Source organism: Podarcis filfolensis (genome assembly GCF_964270895.1).
Source record: "Podarcis filfolensis genome assembly, chromosome: 8".
Classification (NCBI taxonomy): domain Eukaryota; kingdom Metazoa; phylum Chordata; class Lepidosauria; order Squamata; family Lacertidae; genus Podarcis; species Podarcis filfolensis.
The window spans coordinates 70,479,564-70,502,523 of NC_139611.1; the positions used below are offsets into that span (position 1 = coordinate 70,479,564).

The 22,960-nt window shown below is 45.4% G+C and overlaps 1 protein-coding gene across 3 annotated transcripts in view; it reads left to right on the plus strand.

Moving 5' to 3' along the window:
• Positions 1–22,476, plus strand: part of LOC310768860 (beta-1,4-galactosyltransferase 3-like) — a 37,647-nt gene extending 15,171 nt beyond the window's left edge. For 2 of the 3 annotated variants that reach the window (XM_083627732.1, XM_083627731.1), the window contains 7 exons: positions 7,409–7,499; positions 15,968–16,336; positions 17,240–17,475; positions 18,292–18,479; positions 20,015–20,137; positions 20,583–20,687; positions 21,927–22,476. In XM_083627732.1, the coding sequence (XP_083483858.1) occupies positions 16,075–16,336; positions 17,240–17,475; positions 18,292–18,479; positions 20,015–20,137; positions 20,583–20,687; positions 21,927–22,077 (1,065 nt within the window). In that variant the 5' untranslated portion in view covers positions 7,409–7,499; positions 15,968–16,074 and the 3' untranslated portion in view covers positions 22,078–22,476. Of the gene's footprint in view, positions 1–5,713; positions 5,773–7,408; positions 7,500–15,967; positions 16,337–17,239; positions 17,476–18,291; positions 18,480–20,014; positions 20,138–20,582; positions 20,688–21,926 lie in introns of those variants that run through there. The other variant, XM_083627733.1, reaches the window with a different exon arrangement.
• The last annotated feature ends 484 nt before the right edge of the window (positions 22,477–22,960 follow it).

Consider the following 22,960-nt stretch of genomic DNA (forward strand, 5'->3'; position numbering starts at 1 on the left):
GTTGAAGATCCTATTTATATGTGGCAGCCTGAAGCGGGCTCTAGATGTTGTGCCGAAACAATACTGGTACAGCAGTGACTGTATGGGTTTGTGTTTGGTTGGGGACAGATCAGTGTTGTTGGAATCTACAGGTGTGGTGGCAGATCTTCTTGGTCTCTTGAGTTTTTCATCTGCCCAGCAAATGTTTTAGAAACACTGCAATTTTATTTGTAGCTGTAGAGCGTTTTTGGTCATCCAGAACCTCCAAAGGACTTACTGTATTTAAGTAAGTAGACCTTTTCCTAGCTTTCTCTTAGAGTCTGACAGTAGATTAAAATATGACATTTTGAAGTCTCAGTTTCTCTTTGCAGCAAAAGTATTTTTGGCTAAGAGATGGTCAGTTTTATGTCTAGACTAAGATCAGAACCTGGAAAGTTAGCACCTTGCTTACAACTAAAACCAATTTAAATTTATTGGACAAAGGATATTGGATTGCGTCATGTTAGCTTGTGTCTATAGAAGCACTGCCTGGAGACTTCCTTCCTTCCTTTTGGTCTTGGTGTTTTGTGCTTATGTAGTGCACAGCATGGAATCTAGGGGGTCAGCTGCTCTCGTTTCATCCATTCCTTTATTATGATGTCTCTGGGTTGAACTTCCGCTAATTTAATAACTTTGAGACAAATCCACATTAGTGTCATTCTGGAATTCACTGTGGGCCTTTCTGTCTTCTCCCTTCTCTTTTTAATAGGTTGTTGACTATGCAGACACAGGCTACAGCCAAACTACTTTGTCTTGAAGGCAAGTTGTGCAAGACCTCAGCAAGGGGAGCGGCAATGCAAAGTGTTGCACATGTTGTTGGCACTAGGCCTAAAGATGGGTAGAAGTGTGGATCATAATCCTTCTGAGATACATAGAGTAGCATCATACTCTGTGTCCACTTTGGGTTCACTTGCCTAAGATCAAGTGCTGTGAAAATATGGGATGGATAGGTATTGGGGGAAAGCAGTTGAGAGATGTAGAAAAGCTAGCCAAGTGACAAAGGAGCAGCACAGGGCAGTGGGCAAGCTAGTGTGTCCAGTTAGATTTCTGGGTGTTTGTGCACCAAATATTGGGTAATATTAGGACATGGGTCACCAGTGCCTACAGAGACCTTGCCTTGCATCTGTGGAGTATTTATTCCACTCCTCCCCCTGCTGAATTTATGCTTGAAAGAAGGTAGTAAAAGTTTTTTTTATGCCTAATTGTGGCATGGAGATGATAGGTCGGCGGTTACAGATGGGGAAGAGAGAGAGAGACTTTTTCTGTTTTCAAATATGGTTATTGGCTCTAAAGGGTTAACAACCCCTGTTTTAGGAAGACAACTTGATTTTGCTAAATTCAAGGAAACGTTGCTCTAGAATAGGGTGGTCCAGTGTGCAGCCCTTGAGGCCTTTTTTGGTGTCCCTCAGCAACATTTGACGCCCCCCTCAGCCCTTGAGGCCTTCACAAAGTCAGGTAAGCGAGGCCATGCGCACAAGGCAGTGTGTGGCCCGTGGGTTCTGTTTCGAAGTATCCTTGCGGCCCACTTTTTATGAAAAGTTGGGCAGCCCTGCTCTAGAATCCCATCATTCTTTTGGCTTGTATTTTGTTTCACTCCCCACCCCCCAGAGCTTAAAACAAGCTCCTGGTTCCTTTGCTGCAGCAAGGGACATTTTCAGTGCTGATAGCCAGTGGAAGCATGCCTTCCTCCAGGAAAAAGGAAGCAGTTTCCAATGAATCCACTGCTAAAACGGATGTGTGGTGCTCCTTGCAAACAAACTGCAGTTTGAACTAACACTCCGGGCTTTGAAGTGTAGTGTCGCCTGACATCATAGTGACATCAAGTGATTGACAAGCGGGCAACCTGGCTCACCTGTCAGATTTGGCCCACCAGCTGGAAGAGGTTCCCCACCCATGTGTTGCACCATAATGGTGACTTTCATTTTTAGTTCCTGCCATGCTTCCTGTAAGGGGAAGAAGATAGCATATGGGCATTAAAGTGGTGATTCATGCATGCTGTCTATAGTCTGGGTATAATAATAATAATAATAATAATAATAATAATAATAATAATAATTATTTATTATTTGTACCCCGCCCATCTGGCTGGGTTTCCCCAGCCACTCTGGGCGGCTTCCATAGAAAACCAAAAATACACTAAAATATCACAGATTAAAAACTTCCCTGAACAGGGCTGCCTTAAGATGTCTTCTGAATGTCAGGTAGTTATTTATCGCTTTGACATCCGATGGGAGGGCGTTCCACAGGGCAGGCGCCACTACCGAGAAGGCCCTCTGCCTGGTTCCCTGTAGCTTTGCTTCTCGCAATGAGGGAACCGCCAGAAGGCCCTCGGCGCTGGACCTCAGCATCCGGGCAGAACGATGGGGGTGGAGACGCTCCTTCAGGTATACTGGGCTGAGGCCGTTTAGGGGTATCCCTACTGGTGGTGAATTGTAACAGGTTTAGATATGCGATTCAATAATGATGTGAAAGAAGCTTGTCTAGTTTTCTTATTTTAAGGAAGTTCTTGAGGGCAGGTGTCTAAATTAGAGGAATTAATGGATATGGAGTTAGCCTCCCGCCTTCAAGGAAGGATTTCACATTAATGTAAAATACATATTTGCAATTGATTTATAGCTTTGCCTCGGTCACACGTCTGTTTACACTGGTGCAGTTCTATGACTTTGGGAATATAACTTCTGTGGAACAAGTACTGACAAGGTACTTGTTCACAATTGGGAGTGTAGGGGTGCCCTGATAAGATATCAGTTCACAATTGTGTAGGTGTACTGTACGAGCCTATAGTATTCAGGGATGCAGTTAAGTGCTACAGCAGCATGGCTGGGGCTGCAGGTTAGACTGGAGACATGTTCAGGGATTTAAGAAAATCTCACAAGCCTGACTGCTGTGTACAGTATTGGGAACTAAGATCATAGAATCATAGAATCATAGAGTTGGAAGAGACCACAAGGGCCATCGAGTCCAACCCCCTGCCAAGCAGGAAACACCATCAGAGGAAACACCTGACATATGGTTGTCAAGCCTCTGCTTAAAGACCTCCAAAGAAGGAGACTCCACCACACTCCTTGGCAGCAAATTCCACTGTCGAATAGCTCTTACTGTCAGGAAGTTCTGCCTAATGTTTAGGTGGAATCTTCTTTCTTGTAGTTTGGAACCATTGCTCCGTGTCCGCTTCTCTGGAGCAGCAGAAAACAACCTTTCTCCCTCCTCTATGTGACATCCTTTTATATATTTGAACATGGCTATCATATCACCCCTTAACCTCCTCTTATCCAGGCTAAACATGCCCAGCTCCCTTAGCTGTTCCTCATAAGGCATCGTTTCCAGGCCTTTGACCATTTTGGTTGCCCTCCTCTGGACACGTTCCAGTTTGTCAGTGTCCTTCTTGAACTGTGGTGCCCAGAACTGGACACAGTACTCCAGGTGAGGTCTGACCAGAGCAGAATACAGTGGCACTATTACTTCCCTTGATCTAGATGCTATACTCCTATTGATGCAGCCCAGAATTGCATTGGCTTTTTTAGCTGCCGCGTCACACTGTTGATATATTAGCTAGGTGCCAAATGGTTCCTTAAACCAAGGTTACAATCACCAAAATGGAATGTTTAGTTGCCATTTTTGGGCAAGATGGCTCTAAAGTCTTATTTTACAAACTTTAGAGCTGTCTTGCCCAAAAATGGCAACTGTAACATTGGTTTAAGGAGGTATTTGGCACCTAGCTTATATATCTGAGTTTCTAACACTGGTTCTGGCAACCTAGGTTTAAAGTGCATTTGGCTCCTAGTTTTTGTATCTCTGTTTCTAACACTAGCTAGGAATTGGTAATATGTTTGCCGCTGATATTCTTGGATCACCTACAACACCTTAATAGTCAAAGTATTTTCTGTCAGAACGGAACAGAAACAGTTACAAGAAAGCATTTATTTGTCTCCAATCTGTACCTCGATGTTCTTTCCTGATGAACTTTTGTAACTTGCAAACCTGCTCCCCCCCCCCAACAGACTACCAGAAGTTTGTCTGGATGAATATGTTACCTTGCCTTTTACTCTTCTGATAGTAGACAGAATCTTCCTTGGGTTTTGTCTTTCTCACAAATAATTTTCTCACTACACTTTGTCCCTTGGCTGGAGCAAGTGCCCTCCAGTTCATGGCTTTGCAAACTGGCTGAGTTTCCCACCTCAGATCTGATAATAGCCAAGTCTTCTAAGGCTGGGGAGCACAGAGAACGTAATCATTACTTCTGTAACCACTGGTGCTATGTTTTCATTTTTGGGGATTCCATGGGATTATTGCCAACCCTCATGTTTTCTTTTGAATCCTTGTGCTGTGTGAATTTCATGTTTTGGGGTTGTTTTCCTCTTCTTCTTTACTTTTCAATAGACTTACTTTTGGCCTTGGTTATGTATGTGTCTGTAGAAGGACGGGGTGTGTTGGGAAAGGCTGGCCTATCAACCCTCAAAGAGAGATTTCTTTTGAGGTTCAGCTTCTAGCGTCTGGCCTCTTTAACGGCCTCCAGACAGAGCGTGGTTAAAAGCAGCAGCCAAGGATAATTTCAAAGCTGCGTTCCCTTGGCACTCATCCATCCCGCTAAAGTGACTTCTGCACACAGAGTGCTTGTGCTAATACTGATGAGGACCGGGTCTGTTTGTGGAGGGTTAATGGGGAACCACCTAATAGGCACACTGAGAAAAATTGTCTCCCTTAGAAATGTCAGGACTTGAGATGGCTGGCTGTTTCTGAAAGAGTTCGGACACTTCCTTTTTGTTTCCTTTCCTTTCTTTTCTTGGCATCTATTGCCACATGATAGGAACCACATGGGTTGATCTTTCTTTCTTTTCGGTTTTTCAAAACATAGATCGTGAGCCTGTGTGCACCGAGAATTTTTCTCAATTGTATTGCATGGTGACTAATTTTAGATGTTTGATAAATAAAACAAGATGGTTCGGAATAGATTTAATGGACCTTTGGTCTGATCCAGCAAGGCTTCTAGCCCACTTCAGCAGAGAACTGTGGAGCTTTCAGGGAGAGGCAACATGGGGGAAAATAGAGTGTTCTTCTCCTATGAATTGCCTGGCCTTGGAGGTTGTGCAGCAGCTGAGATACCCCTCTACCCCATTATCCTGATTGCCACAGTGGCCAAAGAGATACCTCTGTGGAGCCCAGAAGCAAGGCATGGGTGCAATGGCCCTTCCTATCCTTTTCCTCTTGTTGTCCGTGGCATCATGCCTCTGAACCGTGAGGTTCCATTAAGCTACAATAACCAATAACTGCAGAGAACCTCTCCTTGAGTTTGATCCTCTTTTAAAGCCACCTGGAACCAGTGGCCATTGTCCTGCCTGGCAGAAGCAAATTGCACAAGCTAGGCTGTGTGAACTGTACTTTCTTTTGTATATCCTAAATTGACTGGATGATCCTGAGTGTATCGTGAGGTAGGGAGGGGGAAAACATATATCTCGTTTTCCTTACCATGCATAACGCTGTAAGCTTCAAGCATATTCTTCCTCTTGTCTCATTATAAAAAAATGTCTTCAGATTTGTTAGCCTTTTCTTGTCGGAACAGTATCCCAACCCTTTGATTATTTTGGGTACCCTTTCCCACATATTTTGCAGCTCTTGGGTTGGTGTAACTGAGAGAGAGAGATCACAATTGCCTCTGTATGTGCATGTGTAGATACAGATAAAGCCCTGCTGAATCAGGCCAGATGTGATTATTCCCTGCAGCTGGTTCACAGAGGCATGGCTCTGGCAGTGGAGGTAGGGCATGCTCATAATAATAATAATAATAATAATAATAATAATAATAATAATATTTTTTTATTTATACCCCGCCCTCCCCAGCCAAGGCTAGTAACCATTGATAGCCTTGTCCTCCATGAATGAGCCCAGTTCTGAATCATCCAAGTTGGCGGCCATTACTACATATTGTACGAGCAAATTCATAGTTTAACTATACGTAGTAAGTCAATTAGATTTTTATAGTGTTCACTGTTCTGCGAACTCTGAACACACAAACGTGTGTGCACACACACAAACATGCACATGGACATCATCAAGGGTGTCATCATCTTAACAGATTAAAGGGCTTGAGGGATCAGAGGCCAAATTAATAAAATTCTTTTTTTAAAAAGATTAGTGTCCCGTCCCCTTGGGGGAAAGGGGATGGGGACTCTGCAATTCTATGATTTTGACTCATTGAAGACTGCATGGGAAACTACAATAAAAAAGGCACCTTAGGCACATTGTCGCTAGTCACTGTTGACTTAGTGGCTTATATGAAGGTGTTAAGATGCTGTCTTTACAATAGCAGCCTTTCTCTATGAGTGGCATGTGTGCATTGTTGCCATGTGATTGTTGCTGAATTGTGGTTTAAGTAGTGATTGTTGGCAGTGATCCACTCCATAGAAGTTGTGCAACATGTCCTTGTAAATATTTGAAGAGGGGTTAGCCTAGGTGACTTTGGAGGCTGCACCCTGTTCTTTGACTTTAAGACTACAGCGACAGACACTCCTTGAAGGTTATATCAATTCTTGGTTCAGTTGTGTTAGATCATAATCTACAGGTAGGGCACCATATTTCTTTTTAATATGGTGGGAAGGCTGCATATGCAAAAGGCAGGGGGGTTGAAACCCAAGTGCCAGAGCTTCCTTTCCCCAGTCAGCACTTATTCCAGAATTTCTAGCCCTTTAAGAAAAATTAGGCACTAACAGTTGCATCTTGGCAACCCGTGGGTTGTCTAAGCAACAGAACGCTAAGTCTCCTGTTCGCTAGGGAAGTGTGGAGCTGAATCACAGGGAATATACCACTGCCTAACCTACAGCAAGACTTCTGTGCCTCCCCCTGTGGGATAATGAATAAACTAAGCAGCAAAGAATTGACTTCTTGAATAGAAAGTATAAAAGACCCTGCGTAGTGATTTGGTTCTGGAAGGGGGTTCTTTTAGTGCTATTTCTGTTGTTCCGGGATGTGCTGTGTGCCATGGGTCCAATTGAATTATTCTTAATTAGTCGGTCAGTTTTGTCTCTGTGCAGTGCATTAATTTGAAGAGAGAAATCTGGAATGATTGTCAAATGGCATGATTCGGCATGGAAAACTGTTCTGTTCCCTGTTGGAAGTACCGACTGCTGGTAGTGATTAACTCCCATTCCCGTTCTGTACACGTTGCACATTCCTGACCCCATTCTCTCTGTCTCTCCCCCCCACCCCCGTTTCCTCATCCTACTTTGCACTAGCAGCTTTCCACTTCCTGTTTAAATTGGCTGCGTGCTGTTGGTTTCATGTGGCGATGTTGCATTGCTGTGTGAAAATGCCAGGTTCTGCCTCTATGCTTTTTCCTGTCATATGCGCTAGTTCTAAGTTGACCTCTCTCTTCACCCTCCCCGATTCATTGCAGAAACTCCATGGAGATCGGGACCAAAAAAGTGCTGCACTCCAAGAATTAAGGACGACCTCTCTGATCTAGCTGTGGAAACAGAACTGCACAGGTGGGCATCCTTAAATTCACATTTGCTTGCATTTTCCAATATCTTTCCAATCGCAGTTCATACAGTTATAGATCCCCTCCTTCTTTGGGCATGGCACTTGTAGGTGACCATTTCTCTGCACTGCCCATGGTCTCTCATTATGAGGCACTCCCTTTTCCCAGATGAACTGGGGGAGAACCCAGAAGCCAACTCTGGACAAGGGAATGGCTATGGTCTCAAGGGAGGACAGGAGTTCTTCTGATGCAGGCTACAAGCTCCCTTTGCTTCTGTTGTCTTTCCCAACAGTCAACTCCTCTAATGTGAAGCATTTCTATATGCCAGGAAGCCCATGTCAGAGAATGCAGATGTCCTTGTGTGTAGGTGTAAACCTGAGTTTGGGGATTTGAGCCCTTATGCATTCAGCTGGAGGGGAAGCAGGGCCAACCTAGGTGCTGTGATACCCTTACAAGTCTTGTAGCTTTTTGTGGTGATGCTAGCAATCATGCCAGCTTGCTTAAGATATCTAAGCAGCTCACTTCCCCAGATATTCAAGACGCTGTTTTGCACTGAACACTAATCGCTAGGGAACATCACAGCCTTGTAAATAATTATTCAGGAGCATTCATCCATCCCCGGCTCAGTTTGCCTGTGTTTCTTCAGCTGACACAGTGCTGTCTCGGGTGTCAGTCTCTGCACTTTAAAGCTGGGATTGTCCAGTAACACAGCCCAAGGCATGTAGTAATTTCTGTCTTCTGGCCTTTAAGAGCCAATGCTGTGGGAGGATTGGCACTGTTTAGTTAGAACAGATAAGCTTCCTTCTCATGCTTTATTGTTGGTGACATTTGTACATGTCTTATATGCATGATGCATATAAAAGGTGTTTGCGTTTGGAGCTGAATGTTTCCATACTTCTGAACGTATTGTTCAAGGAAAGTACCGTACTTTAGTAGGTGAACTGCTCCCATATGTATGGACATTATAGGAATGTCCACGTTCAGTAAAGGTATGTGATGTCTAGGCAAGGCTGGTGCAACTTTCTGTTGCCATAATTTTTGCAAGATATCATTGACTCATTGTACTCTGTATGCTAGAAGCAATTTCTAGCGCATATATATATATATATATATATATATATATATATATATATATAGTGTTCATTCTTCTTGTTCCACCTGGCCTTTGGCTTGGAGTCAATTTGATTCCCTCCCCCTCTTTCTTTTTTCCTTTCTCCTCCTGTGATGAGGCTGCATTTTAATGTTTTAATGTATTTTAATCTTGTTTTTAAGTTGTATTCATTCAACTTGTTTTTATTATTGGTTGTTAGCTGCCCTGAGCCCAGCCTTCGCTGGGGAGGGCAGGGTATAAATAACATTTATTATTATTATTATTATTATTATTATTATTATTATTATTATTATATTACATCATTGACAAAACAGCTAATTAGAGGTGGAGCAGGTTTGTTAAACAGAAAAAATTGCCACCTGTTCTTGTCATATACGCAGATGTCTTTTTGAAAGATTATCTTTGTTCTTCACCATATGCACTTCATTCATAATAAGCTGTGCTGACTGCCTTTACCCTTCTGATTTTTATTCAGGAAGAGTCATCAATTTATTTTATGTGACAATTTTATAGGCTGCCTCGTAGGCCATGCCCTCACAAAGTGGTAAGCACAGAAACAATAAGAAGCACAACAAATGAGATGAATTATTATGAAGCAGCACCTAGGCCCAATGAAGCCTAAGTATTTCACTCTCTCTCCCTGTGTGTGTGGAGAGAGAGAGAGAGAGCTATAGCTTGAATGTACAGCTGAAGAACACATTAAGAAAAGGCAGCCTGGAAAAGAGATGTTAAGTCCCACTTGAAAGCCTGCACTGAAGGCAGTGTGTGTAACTCACTCAGAAGGGAATTCCGTAACCATGGGGCCACCACTGAAAAGACCCCATTTTTTGTGCCTGGCAACCTAATTGCTCATACCGGTGGGCACATGACCAGGACCTCCATAGCTGATTTTAGTGAATGAGCAGGGTCATATAACCAGGTCTCAAGTTGTTAAGGGCTTGAAAAGGTCGGCACCAGTACTTTGAATTGGAGCCCATAAATGCTCTGAGGGGAGTTTTAAAAATGGATTTTAACATAGGAATTATAATCATTGTGAACCTTGCGATGGTAGGTGCAGTTACATTTATCCAGCGCCGAAAGCCAGGTGGTTTTGACCTACCAATGCAGCTTTGGATCAAATTAGACTGGAAGCTTTTAAGGAAAACCAGAGATTTAGCTGTTGCCTCTTTAGTACAGGCATCTCACACCTTTGGAGAGTTGAGAGGTGCTGCTCTTGATGAAATAAGTGAGTAGCCTAGCATCTAAACTGTTCCAGCTCATTGAGGAATTGAAAAGGCTCTTAGACATGCCTGGATAAACATTATGAACTGGCACAGCAGCAGCTAATATTTCCCCCACTTCAGATTTCCAGCCTGAGGAAGAGTTCTCTGCAGTAAGTAATGCTGTCCAGCATTTTAAATAACTAGTTTTATTTATATATAAATAAAGTTGGGCCAACTTAAGACCGCATCCTGTTTGCCTTGGAGGGAAACACTGAATCTTTGGGGTGACATCGTCTTTACCTCCTGAGGCAAGGTTAATCTTGGTCTGAACTCAATAAGGAGGCTTTGGCATCTGCACCCTCCCCAGAATTTCAGGCTGTGCCAGAAATTATGACTCTGTGGTTTTTGTGCTTTCCGTGTAATGGAATTGCGCAGATTCAGTGAAAGGAAGAAGCCTTGTAAGATCGCATGAAGTGTCATATAATGGAATTGCTGTTGTGGATGCATGGCTGCAGTAAACCAGATTCTCTTGCTCTGGTTGTGTACAGCTCAAAGGTGGGCAAGAGAGGGGAGGAAGAGGACTGGAATTAGCAGCAAGTTTGTGAATAAACAGAGTTATGCATGTGCCTGATTGCTAGTATTAGAGACTCAGTGGCAGGAAGAACATAAATGTTCTCCGAATCTTGTGGACATGAGTGGGTTGAGTGCTTTTGGCACTTGTGTCTCGCTTGTGGGCTTCCCATAAGCATCTGGCCTGTGAGAACAGCATGCTGAACTAAATGGGAATCACCAGAGTTCCTTCTTAAGCTTTTATCTCTCCATGTCATCTCCAGAAGGCCTGGCTTGGCTTAGAACATAAAGGTGGGTGGTGCAGATACTCATCATAGTTTCGCTCCTACCCTCCCCTTTGAGGAAGCCTTGCCTAGTGGAAGGAAAATACCTTCCTTACTGACAAAGCTGATAAGATCTCATTCCTGTGGAGGATTAAAAACCTCCCATGTGGCCCAGCTTTTCACACCCTGGTCAGAAATGTGCAGTGTGATTCTTGATAGGAACAGGATCACCAAGGAAGTTGCGAGGTCAGAACCTGTTTCTTTAGTAGTATTCCTGGGAGTGGGGGGTGGTCAGTACTCAAGTTTCAAGTTGCCAGCTGGAAAATTGCTTTATTTGGCAATGTCCTGTGCATTCCACAGTGAGGATGTGTTTGATATGCAGACTTTTGAAAGAGGCAGCTCTGTGCTGGGCTGTTTCAGTTTCGGTGCTTCAGGCCCTCCCCTCTTCTACTTACTGACTGAAGCCAATTGGCTATGAGTTCTTATTTTAGTCTCGGCCCATTCTTTGCCAAATTCAGCCAGGTTTTGAAAAGATGGCCAAAGCACATACTTCAGTTGCTGCCCTTCTTCTTTTCCCTTTAACGTGAAGTTTCCTTCTGAAGTCTAGCCAGTTTCTGAACTTGCCTTCATTTCAGTTGAGAGAGAGAGAGAGAGAGTGAAGTACCCCATACTTGAAAAATGCAGACTGAGTGTGTGGAGGATAAAGAAAGTTCTTTTCTCACGCAGGACTTTGTTTTTCCCTTCTCGTGGTTCCCTAGGCAGGATTGGCCAATAAGTTCAACAGGAAAAGAGGCGCATCCATTGCTCAGTACTAGCTATGAGCTTGTGAGTACGTTGCTTGTGATGGTTGGGCTAATCTGCAGAGATCCCAATGAGGGTTTGACAGGGAAGGGGTGGGGGAAGTGTAGTTGGACAAGGTGAGCCATAAGGATGATGTGAAATGGAGCTGATAAATTATGGGAAAGAACTTGGTAAGCATCTCTGGAAAGTTCGCTCATCTTTTGCCAGAGCTACTGAAGTCAAAATAGGAAGAGGGTAGCACCAGTGTGAATTTTAAAGAGGTGAAACTCCCAAGGTGAAGAAAGCAATTTATTGAGTGTGCTTTCCAGTTTGACCAAGCCGTGGCTCTATTTTAATGGCTCTTTAATTATTAATGTACTGGTTAATGAGCAGCCCATAACTTGTTCGTCAGGTTGGTTGCTTCTATAATATGACTTCTGGTTCCTAGAACTTCAGTCTAACATGGGTTGGCTACAGATTCCAGGGGGAAATAGTTCCTGGTGAAGAGATGGCCTGATTGTGTGGGGAGAGGCCCTTTGAGGGTAGTTTATTTAGATTGGAGTTGAAGTGTCCTTCTGCACTTGATGTAGAAGCCTAGCTCATTATCGTTACCTTCAAATCAATGACCTCTTGTTTTGTTTAAAGCTCTCTGAAGGAAGACTCAGTAGAAATGCATTTCCCAGGACCTGGAGCTTCTCCTATGTCTTGGTCTCTGAGTCCTAAACCTCTCTCCCCCACCCCCAAGAACTGACACTGGTAGCTGGATCAGGATCCTGATGAGATAAAGGGCTTTTTGGCCCCACGCTTTATAGGCACAGCCCTGCGTTCTAAAGTTCAATGTCCATGTCAGAAATTTCCATTCTGATTTTATCCCGTGAACTGCCCTGAGATATAAATCAATAAATAACTGCAGGTACATATTCAATAAATAATATATATGCATATAAGCACTCTTTTTCTCTCTCTGGAGCTTTCCCCATGAAAACCTGCTTTTTAAAGCTGAAGCACAACAAATGGCAATTCAGGTTTTCTGCGGATTGCTGCTTGGTCTGATTCAGCTTTAAAGAGTGGGTTTTCACAGGGAAATCTCTGGGGCAAAAAGACAAAGGCACAGAGCTTTAAAGTATGGACCATGCCTGGAAAGCGCAGAGGAAAGGTAAGTGTGGATAAGCCCAAGGATAATATATGATTCTGGATCAGTTACTCTAAATTGCCTTCACTACCCTGCTCTAACTAGCAATTTCACAAGCCAGGGTTGTGTAGCAGGAGGTTAGGTAGCCGCAGCTACTCCCACTGGTTACCTCAACTGCTGTGCGGCACACCACCTGCTAGCCAACGGCAGCCTTACTTTGAATCAAGGCATGACTTTAACCTTGCTTACCGTTTGTGGTTTGGAGCCCAGGTCACATGGCATGGCAAGGCAGAGACTCTAGCTTGTTGGCAGCCATGGGGAAAGGAGCACTGCAGGAACTTTTGAATAACATGCTCCAGCAAGCCACTTATTCGTGTTAAACCGTATTTCCAGAATACAATAACGTGCATCGGGAAAGCGGGCTGTAGAGCTGATCAGGCAGCTTTTAAAACTTTGGCTCCATTGCTACATTGTCACACCAGCCTTCCACTCTTGCTTTTATTTGTGAGGGCTGCAGGGTAGGACGAATCCTGCGTGTTGGTGTCAGGCTTGAGAAGCATCTCCAGATTGCAGTGTTCTTGTACTACTCCTTTTGCCTCCGCCTAGGCTACTGAAACGGCTCCAATTCACTGCACTGCTTTAGATGGTAGAATGCTCAGGTCCCAAAAAGGCTGCCTAGGAAAGGCCCCAGTGAATTCATCTCTGCTGCATTTTTTTGCAACGACAAATATATGCCTTTTGTTACCAGCAAGCACACTACTTATCTGTGTTTGCACACTGGCTTTGAGCCACTTGGATACTTTTCGATCAGTTGTGCAGTACCTCCTACCTTCACATATTAATAGTTGGGTTAGAAAGGAGAGCCACAGTTTAAGTTTTCTCATACCCAAACCTTCCTATCAAAATGCTGGTCTATACCTTTTTTAAAAAGGTATAGAACAATATCACAGCAACAAAAAAGGAAGTTTTCCAACTTGGTTGCAGGCTACATCATGACGGAGCTTGTTTGCCTTTTCTGTGAAGTTTTTCCTGTCAAAGTGTGTTGGGAATGAACATGCACACATGAAGGCAAAACCAGCTACACACCAAATGCCATTTCCTAATCTGTTGGGTTTGACTAAGTGATGTAAGAATGCCCTTGACTGAGCCTCTTGCTTTGGGCAGTGGAACAGCTCAGTGAATCTGGAAGGGTCAGCTCTTCCCTGAAGGTTTTAATTAGGGTTGCCTATATGTGACATCTATGTGGGACGTGGGTGGCTCTGTGGTCTAGACCACTGAGTCTAGGGCTTGCCGATCGGAAGGTCGGCAGTTCGAATCCCTGCGACAGGGTGAGCTCCCATTGCTCGGTCCCAGCTCCTGCCAACCTAGCAGCTCCAGAGTATGTCAAAGTGCAAGTAGATAAATAGGTACCGGCTCCGGCGGGAAGGTAAACGGCATTTCCGTGCGCTGCTCTGGTTTCGCCAGAAGCAGCTTAGTCATGCTAGCCACATGACCCAGAAAAACTGCCTGCAGACAAACATCGGCTCCCTTTGCCAGTAAAGCCAGATGAGCACCGCAACCCCAGAGTCGTTCATGACTGGACTTAAGCGCCAGGGGTCCTTTACCTTTATGTGTGATTCATTTCCTTCTTTCTTATATCACCCTGGAACATCTCTTACAAGAATCTCTTGGGCCATTTCCTTGTTCCTCCTTAGCTGTTGCCAGTTGGCACTGCTCCGAGACACCTGTTGCGCTGCACAGGGTGTGGGCAGGTAGCAGACTAGGTAACCAAAGCACGCTACTTCTCTCACTTATAGGTATGGAATGTGCTGCTCCATGTTGCACTCCCCCAAGCCCTTTCCTGCCGCGTTACCCGAGATTCTGCAATCTGGTAGATTATTACAGTATAATAATTTATTAGCCTTTACCCTTGGGTTTCGGGGCAGCTTGCAACAATTAACACACGTTAAAAACAGTTTAAACAACTTGCAGTCACAGAAATAAGGTGGGTGCTAAAAGCATACCTTGTAAGTGTCAAAAGCCAGGGTGAAGAGGATCTATACAACCCAAACGCTGAGATATGTGAAGTGGCTCGCAGCTGGGCCTAATATTGGAAACCAAAGAGTGGACAAGGTGCACGGAAAGGGCTGCGGCAAGGGGACTCACACCTGTTCCCACCCCTCCCTCCTCCCTCAAGTGTTGCAGATAGCAACAGCTGTGGACTAAGGTTATATGTATATGCAAAACATGGCTTTTGACACTTTTAAGTGAAGCAGCTCCGGGGTATGGAGAAAGGAGGCTCTGGCAACATTATTCTAAGAATAACTGTGTTGTGGTCAGAGCATGATAGTATCAGGGAGAACCCAGATTCAAGTCACCATTCAACTATGGAGTTCCATGGGAGGAGAGGCATGCAGACTGTTTTAAGTTTCCCAGGAATGTAGGAAACTGCCTTAGGCCTAGTGAAGACCTTGCTCAGAATTGTCTTCTTGGACTGGAAGCAGTTCTCTAGCATTTCTGTCAGGGGGCATTCCCAGCCCTTCCTGCAGATTCTGGGGATTGATCTGCAACTGAGCTTAACATATATTTTTTCTTTTTTTACTTGATAGCTGCCAAGCTTAATCCTTCTGTGTTTCCTTGGTTTTGGGGGGGAGGGAGGGAGTGAGTGTAAGCAAAAAAGAATTCTGCTATCCTATTTCTTTCTGTCTGCCACTTGTCCTAACTTCTTTTCCCTCCCTGGTGCATATGTTCGCCATGTTATGTTGCTATGCCTACCACCCACTCCCACGTTCTCCTTTCCTGTGGGCACCTCTCATTTGGCAGGTGTGCAGTTTGTTTTTTGCTGCACTGAGACTTCTCATGCAGCTGCAGAGACAGGAAGATGCTATTACTGTTAGTTGCTTTGTCTCGCGGTGCCACGTCTGTCCATACTTGTGCTTGCTGCGAGCAGATCGCCTTGTGTGTAACAAAATAGCTGGGCTGGGCTCTGGATGTGAACTTCCCCCCTCTTTCAGAACCTTACCCCTGCATATGTAGATATGAAACGTTTGGGGGCGAGGTGGGGGCAGGAAATGCATTTTCTTGTAAGCATCCAAGCGAAAGCTGAGCATTGTGAACGTCAGGAGGCTGATCAGATAATCAAGTCGGCATTAAATGGTTTTTGAGCGAAGATTATCCTTGTTTTTAGGCGATGCATGCATGGGTCGTAAATGGCTATTCTCTCCCCAAAAACACGGAAAGCCTCTCAAAATGGTGCTTCTCTGCTACAGTTTGCACTTGCATTAAAAGTAGCTTCTTCCCCACCCCAACCCCAAAACCTGCTGATACTTTAATTGGGGCACCTTTTTTAGCCCATCAAAATGTTTGTGCATAAAAAAAAAGTTAACCTGATGAATAAGCATTGACTGTACTCATTCTACCTTCTGCTGCTTCCAACAGGTCACTGTCTTCTGTTTCCCTTGCTGCTGCTGCTGCTGCTGCTGCTGCTGCCGCCACCCTTCAGCCCAGCTGCACCATGGATAGATGATCCTGGCCCTGCCTCAGCCATGCTGCAGTTGCGTGGCCGCTACCTGCTGCTCTTCCTAGGGGTGCAGCTGGTGGTGATGGCTCTGCTGTACCACGATGGCTACCGCAAGCGTGTTGCCTATTTCCTGGGCATCTTCTACAAGGGGGGCACATTGACTATATTGTCCAGCCTACACAATGTTTCGCTGCCAGGGGACGTCTACGCCAACCTCAGCCTGATTGCCCGGCCCCCTCTGCCCCCAGAGGAACTTCCTTACTGTCCAGAGGCATCTCCTTTCCTTGGTAAGGGCTTCTCTGTTCTTGATCCTGGTTCTGGTTAGGAACTGGGGATTTGGGGTCAGCCCTAAGATTTGAATGGTGTTGGGCTGGCGTGGTTGTTCTGAAATTAAGAGTCACAGAAGCCATAATGTATTGTTTCATTGAACCAGCCAACCATCTGGAAAGGTTTTGAGTGGCACGTGAAAGGCAAAAATGAGCATGAAATAGTAAATTCTGAGCAAGCTTTTGGGTCATTTTTGTCTCTTTGTGTGTAGCGTACTAGTTCTGAGACTAAAAAGTACAGTGTAATTCAAAAGCTTGCTTCATGTTTACACTGCTCTTTGGCCCTGGGAAAAAAGACACAAATTCTGGAAGAAGAGTACAGCAATAGTGATTTTTAAATAGATATGCCTAGAGTGATGAGAGACCACCCCCCAAAAAAAGAGACTTGAGGATTGTGGGCCCATCGTAGAAGTGATCTTCCATTAAGCCATGAAGTGCTCTGTGAAATGAGAGAAGTGGTTCTCTCTCCTCGACCCATGTCCCCTTTCTTGTCCAGTGTGACTAGTGAAAGCATAGCGATAACTCAGTTCGTAGAGCATGAGACTCAATCTCAGAGTCGTGGGTTCGAGCCCCATCTTGGGCAAAAAAATTCCTGCATTGCAGGTGGCTGGACTAGATGACTCACATGGTCCCTTCCAACTCTACAATTCTATGATTCTTTAAAGTTTGCAGGGATGACCAGGGATGGCACAGGTGGGGAGAGAAAAGAACCCTGGAACTGACTAGGAGGCTAATGCTCATTTTAATCTAAAATGAAAATGTTTCGAGGTGTTCTCCTCTCGAGGACTCTGGGTCACGTTGGCTCTTAGCCTGCAGTCTGCTGACTACCTTGTTTGCCTTACCCCTGTCTCTGCTCGCCTGCAGGAGGCCCCATTCGGGTGACTTTCCCCGCAGGGCTGTCTCTGGATGATATTGTGCGGAAGAATCCCCTTGTGACCAAAGGGGGGCGCTACCGTCCGCCCGACTGCGATGCAGTCCACAAAACAGCTGTCATCATCCCCCACCGCAACCGAGAGCAACACCTCAAGTACCTGCTCTACTACCTGCACCCCTTCCTACAGCGGCAGCAGCTCACCTATGGCATCTACATCATCCATCAGGTGCGTTGCCACAGCCGTGTGTGAGCTGGGCAGGGCAGGAGGTTTGAATAATTATTATTATAATTAATTTATTATTTATACCCCACCCATCTCGCTGGGTTTCCCCAGCCACTCTGGGCGGCTCCCAGCAGAAGAGTCTCTGTGGCTGCTGCCTGTCCCTGCATTAATGTGTGGCCTCTCTCTCTCCTTAGGAGAGGAGGGAATAGAGGCAGTAGCTCTCTTTATTGTTAATGGAGGAGTCCCCAGTGAAGGCAGGTGGGCAGGCAAAGCTTTTTTCAGCACTAGGCCTCAGTAGGGGGCAGTGGGTTGCGCTCTGATTGCTGCAGAGAGGGAAAGCTGTAGTTCCTTCCAAAAAGTGCGGTGAATCATGCTTTCTACTGTGCTGAGTCTGATCTCTGGAGAGGTGGGGAAGAGTCAGGCACAAGGAAAGGAACCTTAGCAAGAGTACTACGGGGTGGGGTGGAGCTGAGACTGGGTATGGGGAGCGGGCAGGGACTAACCAGCACCCAGCAGTTTGAGCTCACCGAATTCCTTGGAGGGGGAAGAGATAAGGTAAGGAACCTCAGATGTAGATGAATGAGTCCCCCTAGAACATGCCCTAGCCAAGATAGAAATGGAGTAGGTGGTTCTGGAGGAGCTGTCAAATGCAAGAATGCCAGAAGACAGCGTGAAGGAAGGATACTATTTTAATGTAGCGCCTAGTGGCGACTGTCCTGGATGTGAGAGTTTAGCACTTTAGGGGAGCTAGTTTTCACACACACACACACACACACACACACACAGCTCTGGTGTAAATGCCACCCATCTCTTTCTCAGGCTGAGAACTACACTTTTAACCGGGCCAAACTCTTGAATGTGGGCTTCAAGGAAGCTATGAAAGACGAGGACTGGGACTGTATGTTCTTCCATGATGTAGACCTCATCCCTGAAGATGACCGCAATGTGTATACCTGCGACCGTTTCCCCAAGCACGTGGCTGTTGCCATGGACAAGTTTGGCTACAAGTAAGCTTCTTGGATTTGGGTCTGTTTCCATAGGAATGCTTCTCTACCCCTCCCAACACCCTTTCCTTCTTTAAATAGTCTCCCTTCTGAAAACAAAATCACACTGAAAACAACTGCTTTCTCGTGTGTTTCTAGGCTGTTTTCTAGATGCAGATACGGGGAGGAATGGGGAGTGTGCTGGAAGAGTTAGAATGTCAGACTAGAACCAGAGAAACCTGGGTTCAAATATTCACTCAGCCATAAGGCTTACTGACGGGACCTTGAAGCAGTCATCCTCCCTCAGTCTACTTTGCAAGATTGATGTGAGGATAAAGCAGGGGAAGAATCAAATAATGCTGTTTTGAGCTTGTCGGAAGGGCAGCCTTCTTGCGTGCAGCTGCATTACAGGTGGGAGTTGATAGAGAAAAGCTTTCTGCATACAGCAGCTCAGCTGTAGGGGAAGGTTGGTGCTAAAGAACTGGAAGCCTAGGCAGACTAGTGTTAGAAGCTCAGATGTATAAGCTAGGTGCCAAATGGCTCCTTAAACCAAGGTTGCAGTTGCCAAAACAGAATGTCTAGTTGCCATTTGGGGGCAAGACAGCTCTGAAGTCTTATTTTTCAAATGATGGGTTGACTGTGACTATCAGTTTAACATCTGGCTTGTTCAGATGACAACCTTGAGCTAGGTTAAGAACTTTGAGGACTTAAAGAAGACAAGTCATTTTATCCAGGGACAGTCTACATAAATACTGGCTTACTCCTACCCCTTTTTCTTAACGGGGACATGGACCGTTCATAACTTAAGAATATTCTTCACAACTGTGAGCAGGGCAGTGGGGTGGGGTAAGTGAAGACAAGCGACAACAATTACGTAACTATAACGTTTTTCACTGCTCCTGCTTAGGCTACACAGAAAAAGCATTTTGGTTGCTGACATTCATTCTGACTATGCCGATAAAATATAACCGATAGAATTGTACAGGATAATGGTATTAGGGTGTGAAAACAGTCAAGATCCAATGATCCCCAGTCATGCACCTCCAGATGCTGGAGGTGTCAGGCACCATCCTGGTGCCCAGGCACCTTCACTTGGTCGCAAGTGGCCGATAGCCAGGTGCGAAATGCGCCTGGAACCTGTCTAATTTTGATCACTGGACAGGACCCTGCTCTAGAAATGGTCCTCCTGAAATTCAGTGTACTGTTGCCCTTAAAAACCCTAAAATGATATGCATGCTTCATGCAGTGAAGAGAGTGAGGTCCTCTCTATTAGCTGCCATTTGATATCTCTTCCAGAACTCTCCCTCAAGTCATTCCACGTGAATTGGTACCTGAATTTCCTTTTCCTTCCACATTCCTTTTTCCTTTCATGTTATATCTATTGGTCTGTAAGCCTGTGGGCACAACCTGTGCTTGTGAATGTAATATTCACATAGTAATATTAGATGCCCATATCTCTGTGCCAGCTGAGGTTTTAAGTGTTTCCTATAGAGATTCCTATATGCATGGTAGTAGCAGGTGGGCTACAGGTAAATAAATGTCCTCTTAAATTCTTGCAGGCTTCCATACAAGTCCTACTTTGGAGGGGTTTCTGCACTCAGTCCAGAGCAATACATGAAGATGAATGGCTTTCCCAACAACTATTGGGGCTGGGGCGGTGAAGATGACGACATTGCAGTCAGGTAAAGATGGTCCTTGATGCTAGATAAGGAGCCGGCTCCAGTTCCATCCCTTCAGCATAAAGCCCAGCAGCTTTAGGAGGATTAGGCAACTCTATTCACAAAGGTTTAAGGTGGCATGGCTGAGGATGGGACCCTAAGGAGTCCTGGCTCTCAAACTTTCCCCCATGTATTGCCCTAGAGTTTGTGTAGGAGCATAGGAAATATTGGCAAGGAGGGATTGGGCAAGCTTGGGTAGGAATCCTGGGTAGGAATCCAGGATTGTTTTATTCTGTTCTTGCTGTTGCCCAGGGGTGGGGCAAGGAAGAGGAGCTATGAGTGGCATGGCGCAGATTTGAAGGCACTGAAGCACTGCATTGCTTGAGTGTGTAATTGTAGCACTTGTGCCTCTGCTGAAACCCCATGTGCACTCCTGCTAATGCTGCATTGTCAATCACCTTCTCTGCAGGGTAGCGCTGAGTGGGATGGTTATCTCTCGCCCATCTACTCAGTATGGCCGCTACCGTATGATCAAGCATGGACATGACAAGGGCAATGAGCAGAACCCTAAGAGGTGAGTAGAGAAGGGGACTACTTGGGGCAGAAATGTGGCCTGAACAATTGCAGATGGACTGCTGTCTTGTAAACTAGGTGGTTAAGTGTAATTGTATGTAGCTACTCTGCATCCTCCTTAATGCACCCTGCCAAATCCTCTGGGCCAGGGTGAATGTCCACCGCAGATAATATGACGGATGAGTAACTCCCAGAGAATAGTCATATTTAGATATTTGTGCTTGAGGGAGTGAAGCCTCCAGCAGTGGCCAAGCTGGGGTGGAGGCATGGAATGTTCAGTTGTTTTAATGGTTTGCAGTCCAGTTTCTGTGAGAGAAAGGAAGGTTGTCATTATGGCTGGCCTGAAGACATCACACAAGGGTAAACAAAGAACTGGTAAGAAGTCCCGGGATGTGGAGATTCTAAAGAACTGAGAGCCCAGACAGATGTTTTTGTGCTGTGATTTTCCCTTAATGCTATTTCTGGTGTGGCAGAGCTTGCCAACACTCTGTTGTGGTGGTGCAAAATAACCTGGACTGGAAATTTTGTAGCAAAAGAGAACTGGATAGTTGTTTCCAATCCATTTGTAAAACCCAGGCCCCCACCATTACCAACCAGGGCTGTTGGTCCTTACTGCCCACTCTGAGTTGCCATATCACAAGGATAGAGGGAGAGTAGAAACTGTACAATTGGTAGAAATTGCATGTTGGACTCAAAATGTAAAAACCTTATGCACCGTTGGAGCTTTGGCTCAGTCCTCAAACCTTCCTTGCTTGCTAGTTATGCACATCCACTCCTGCTTGTAGGCTGTATGTGTAGTCTTGCCGCTTTCCTATTTCCTGCTTGGTGTGTTTTTTCAACTTTGTCCGTCTGCCATCTATTATCCTCCAGTCCCTGCTTTTTCAAGCATTCTCCTTCCTTCCTTTTCTCCTCCCCACCTGCCACATATAGCTGCTCCTGATCTTAAGCTGTGAAGTTTCTTCAGAGCACCCACTTCATCATTGTGAGCGGTTTGTATTTTTCGGCAGGTATAGGCATGGGTATTTGCAACTGTTTTTCCGTTATTGACAAACATGACACTGTCCTCCTCGCCTTGTTACAAAACATTGACCACACCATACCATTTCATTACTGGAAATCTGTGTAAAAAGAATACGTAAGCTTCTCCTAACCTGCAAATCCAAGGAGCTGCACTTTGGGCGGGGAGGTGGGTAGGAGAAGGGCTCGAGTTCTCGTGCTTGACTCTGTATTTGTCTTACAGATTTAACTTGCTGGCCAAGACGAGGAGAACATGGAAGCAGGATGGCATGAACACACTGGAGTACCAGCTGCTCTCCAAGAAACTCCACCCCCTCTACACAAATATCACTGTCTTCATTGGCACTGAGAAGGGAATGCGCCATTCCATGTGATGCACTAGCCACAGAGTGGCCTGGGGACAGGAGCCCCACCCTGCCACTTCTCTGGGACCAAGGAAACCAAAGAATCCACAGGGAGATGGACAGCCCTGAGCAATTGTGGTCATCATGTGCTGACTGTCGTGTCTAGCAAGGTGCTAGGGGTACTGCATACCAGGGACTGGATGGGGACTCCACACAAAGACTTCCTCCCCCTCCCCTGGAGTGTTTCTCTCGAGGGCTGGATGCAGTCTGACTTTACAGGACTCCGTTTGTGGGATGCCTTTCATACCTTGGTTGAAGGAGCGGCACGGTAGCTTGAGCAGAAAACCAGGATTGTCCTTTGCAAGTCTGAACCTCTGCAGCTGCTGTGCCATGGTTTGTCTTTCTTATTAAAGTGCAATTTATTTTAAAGCGTGTGGCCAAGTAGCAGTTTCTCTTCTGGAGCAAGAGCCTAAGAGGGAAGTTGTTAGCAGCCATCTCTCCTGGGCCAGTTGTGCTCTTCGCCAGGAAGGCAAGAGAGGAGCTGTATGAGGGCCAGAGCTGATTGGCAGGTCAACACACTAGCGCTGGGATGGCCCAGGCAGGTAGCAATGAGTTGTGCTGAAAGACATGGTGGGCTTATAGGCGGGCTATCAGCAGTGTCTAAGGAGATGTGATAAAATGCCAAGCTAGCTTGTTGCTCACTCTTGCAAAGGCATTTATTATGAAGAGGTCCCTTCTGTTCACCCTCGTCCTGTGCTACAGAAAGGATTGTAGCTGGATTTCCACCCCCACCCCCTTTCTTGGATGAGTAGATCTCAAGGATCTCTGCTTCTACAGCTGTGCGGGCTCAGCTGGTTCACTGAATTGGTATATGCAAGCTGACCCCTTCTGTAATAGTATTGGTCTCTCCAGA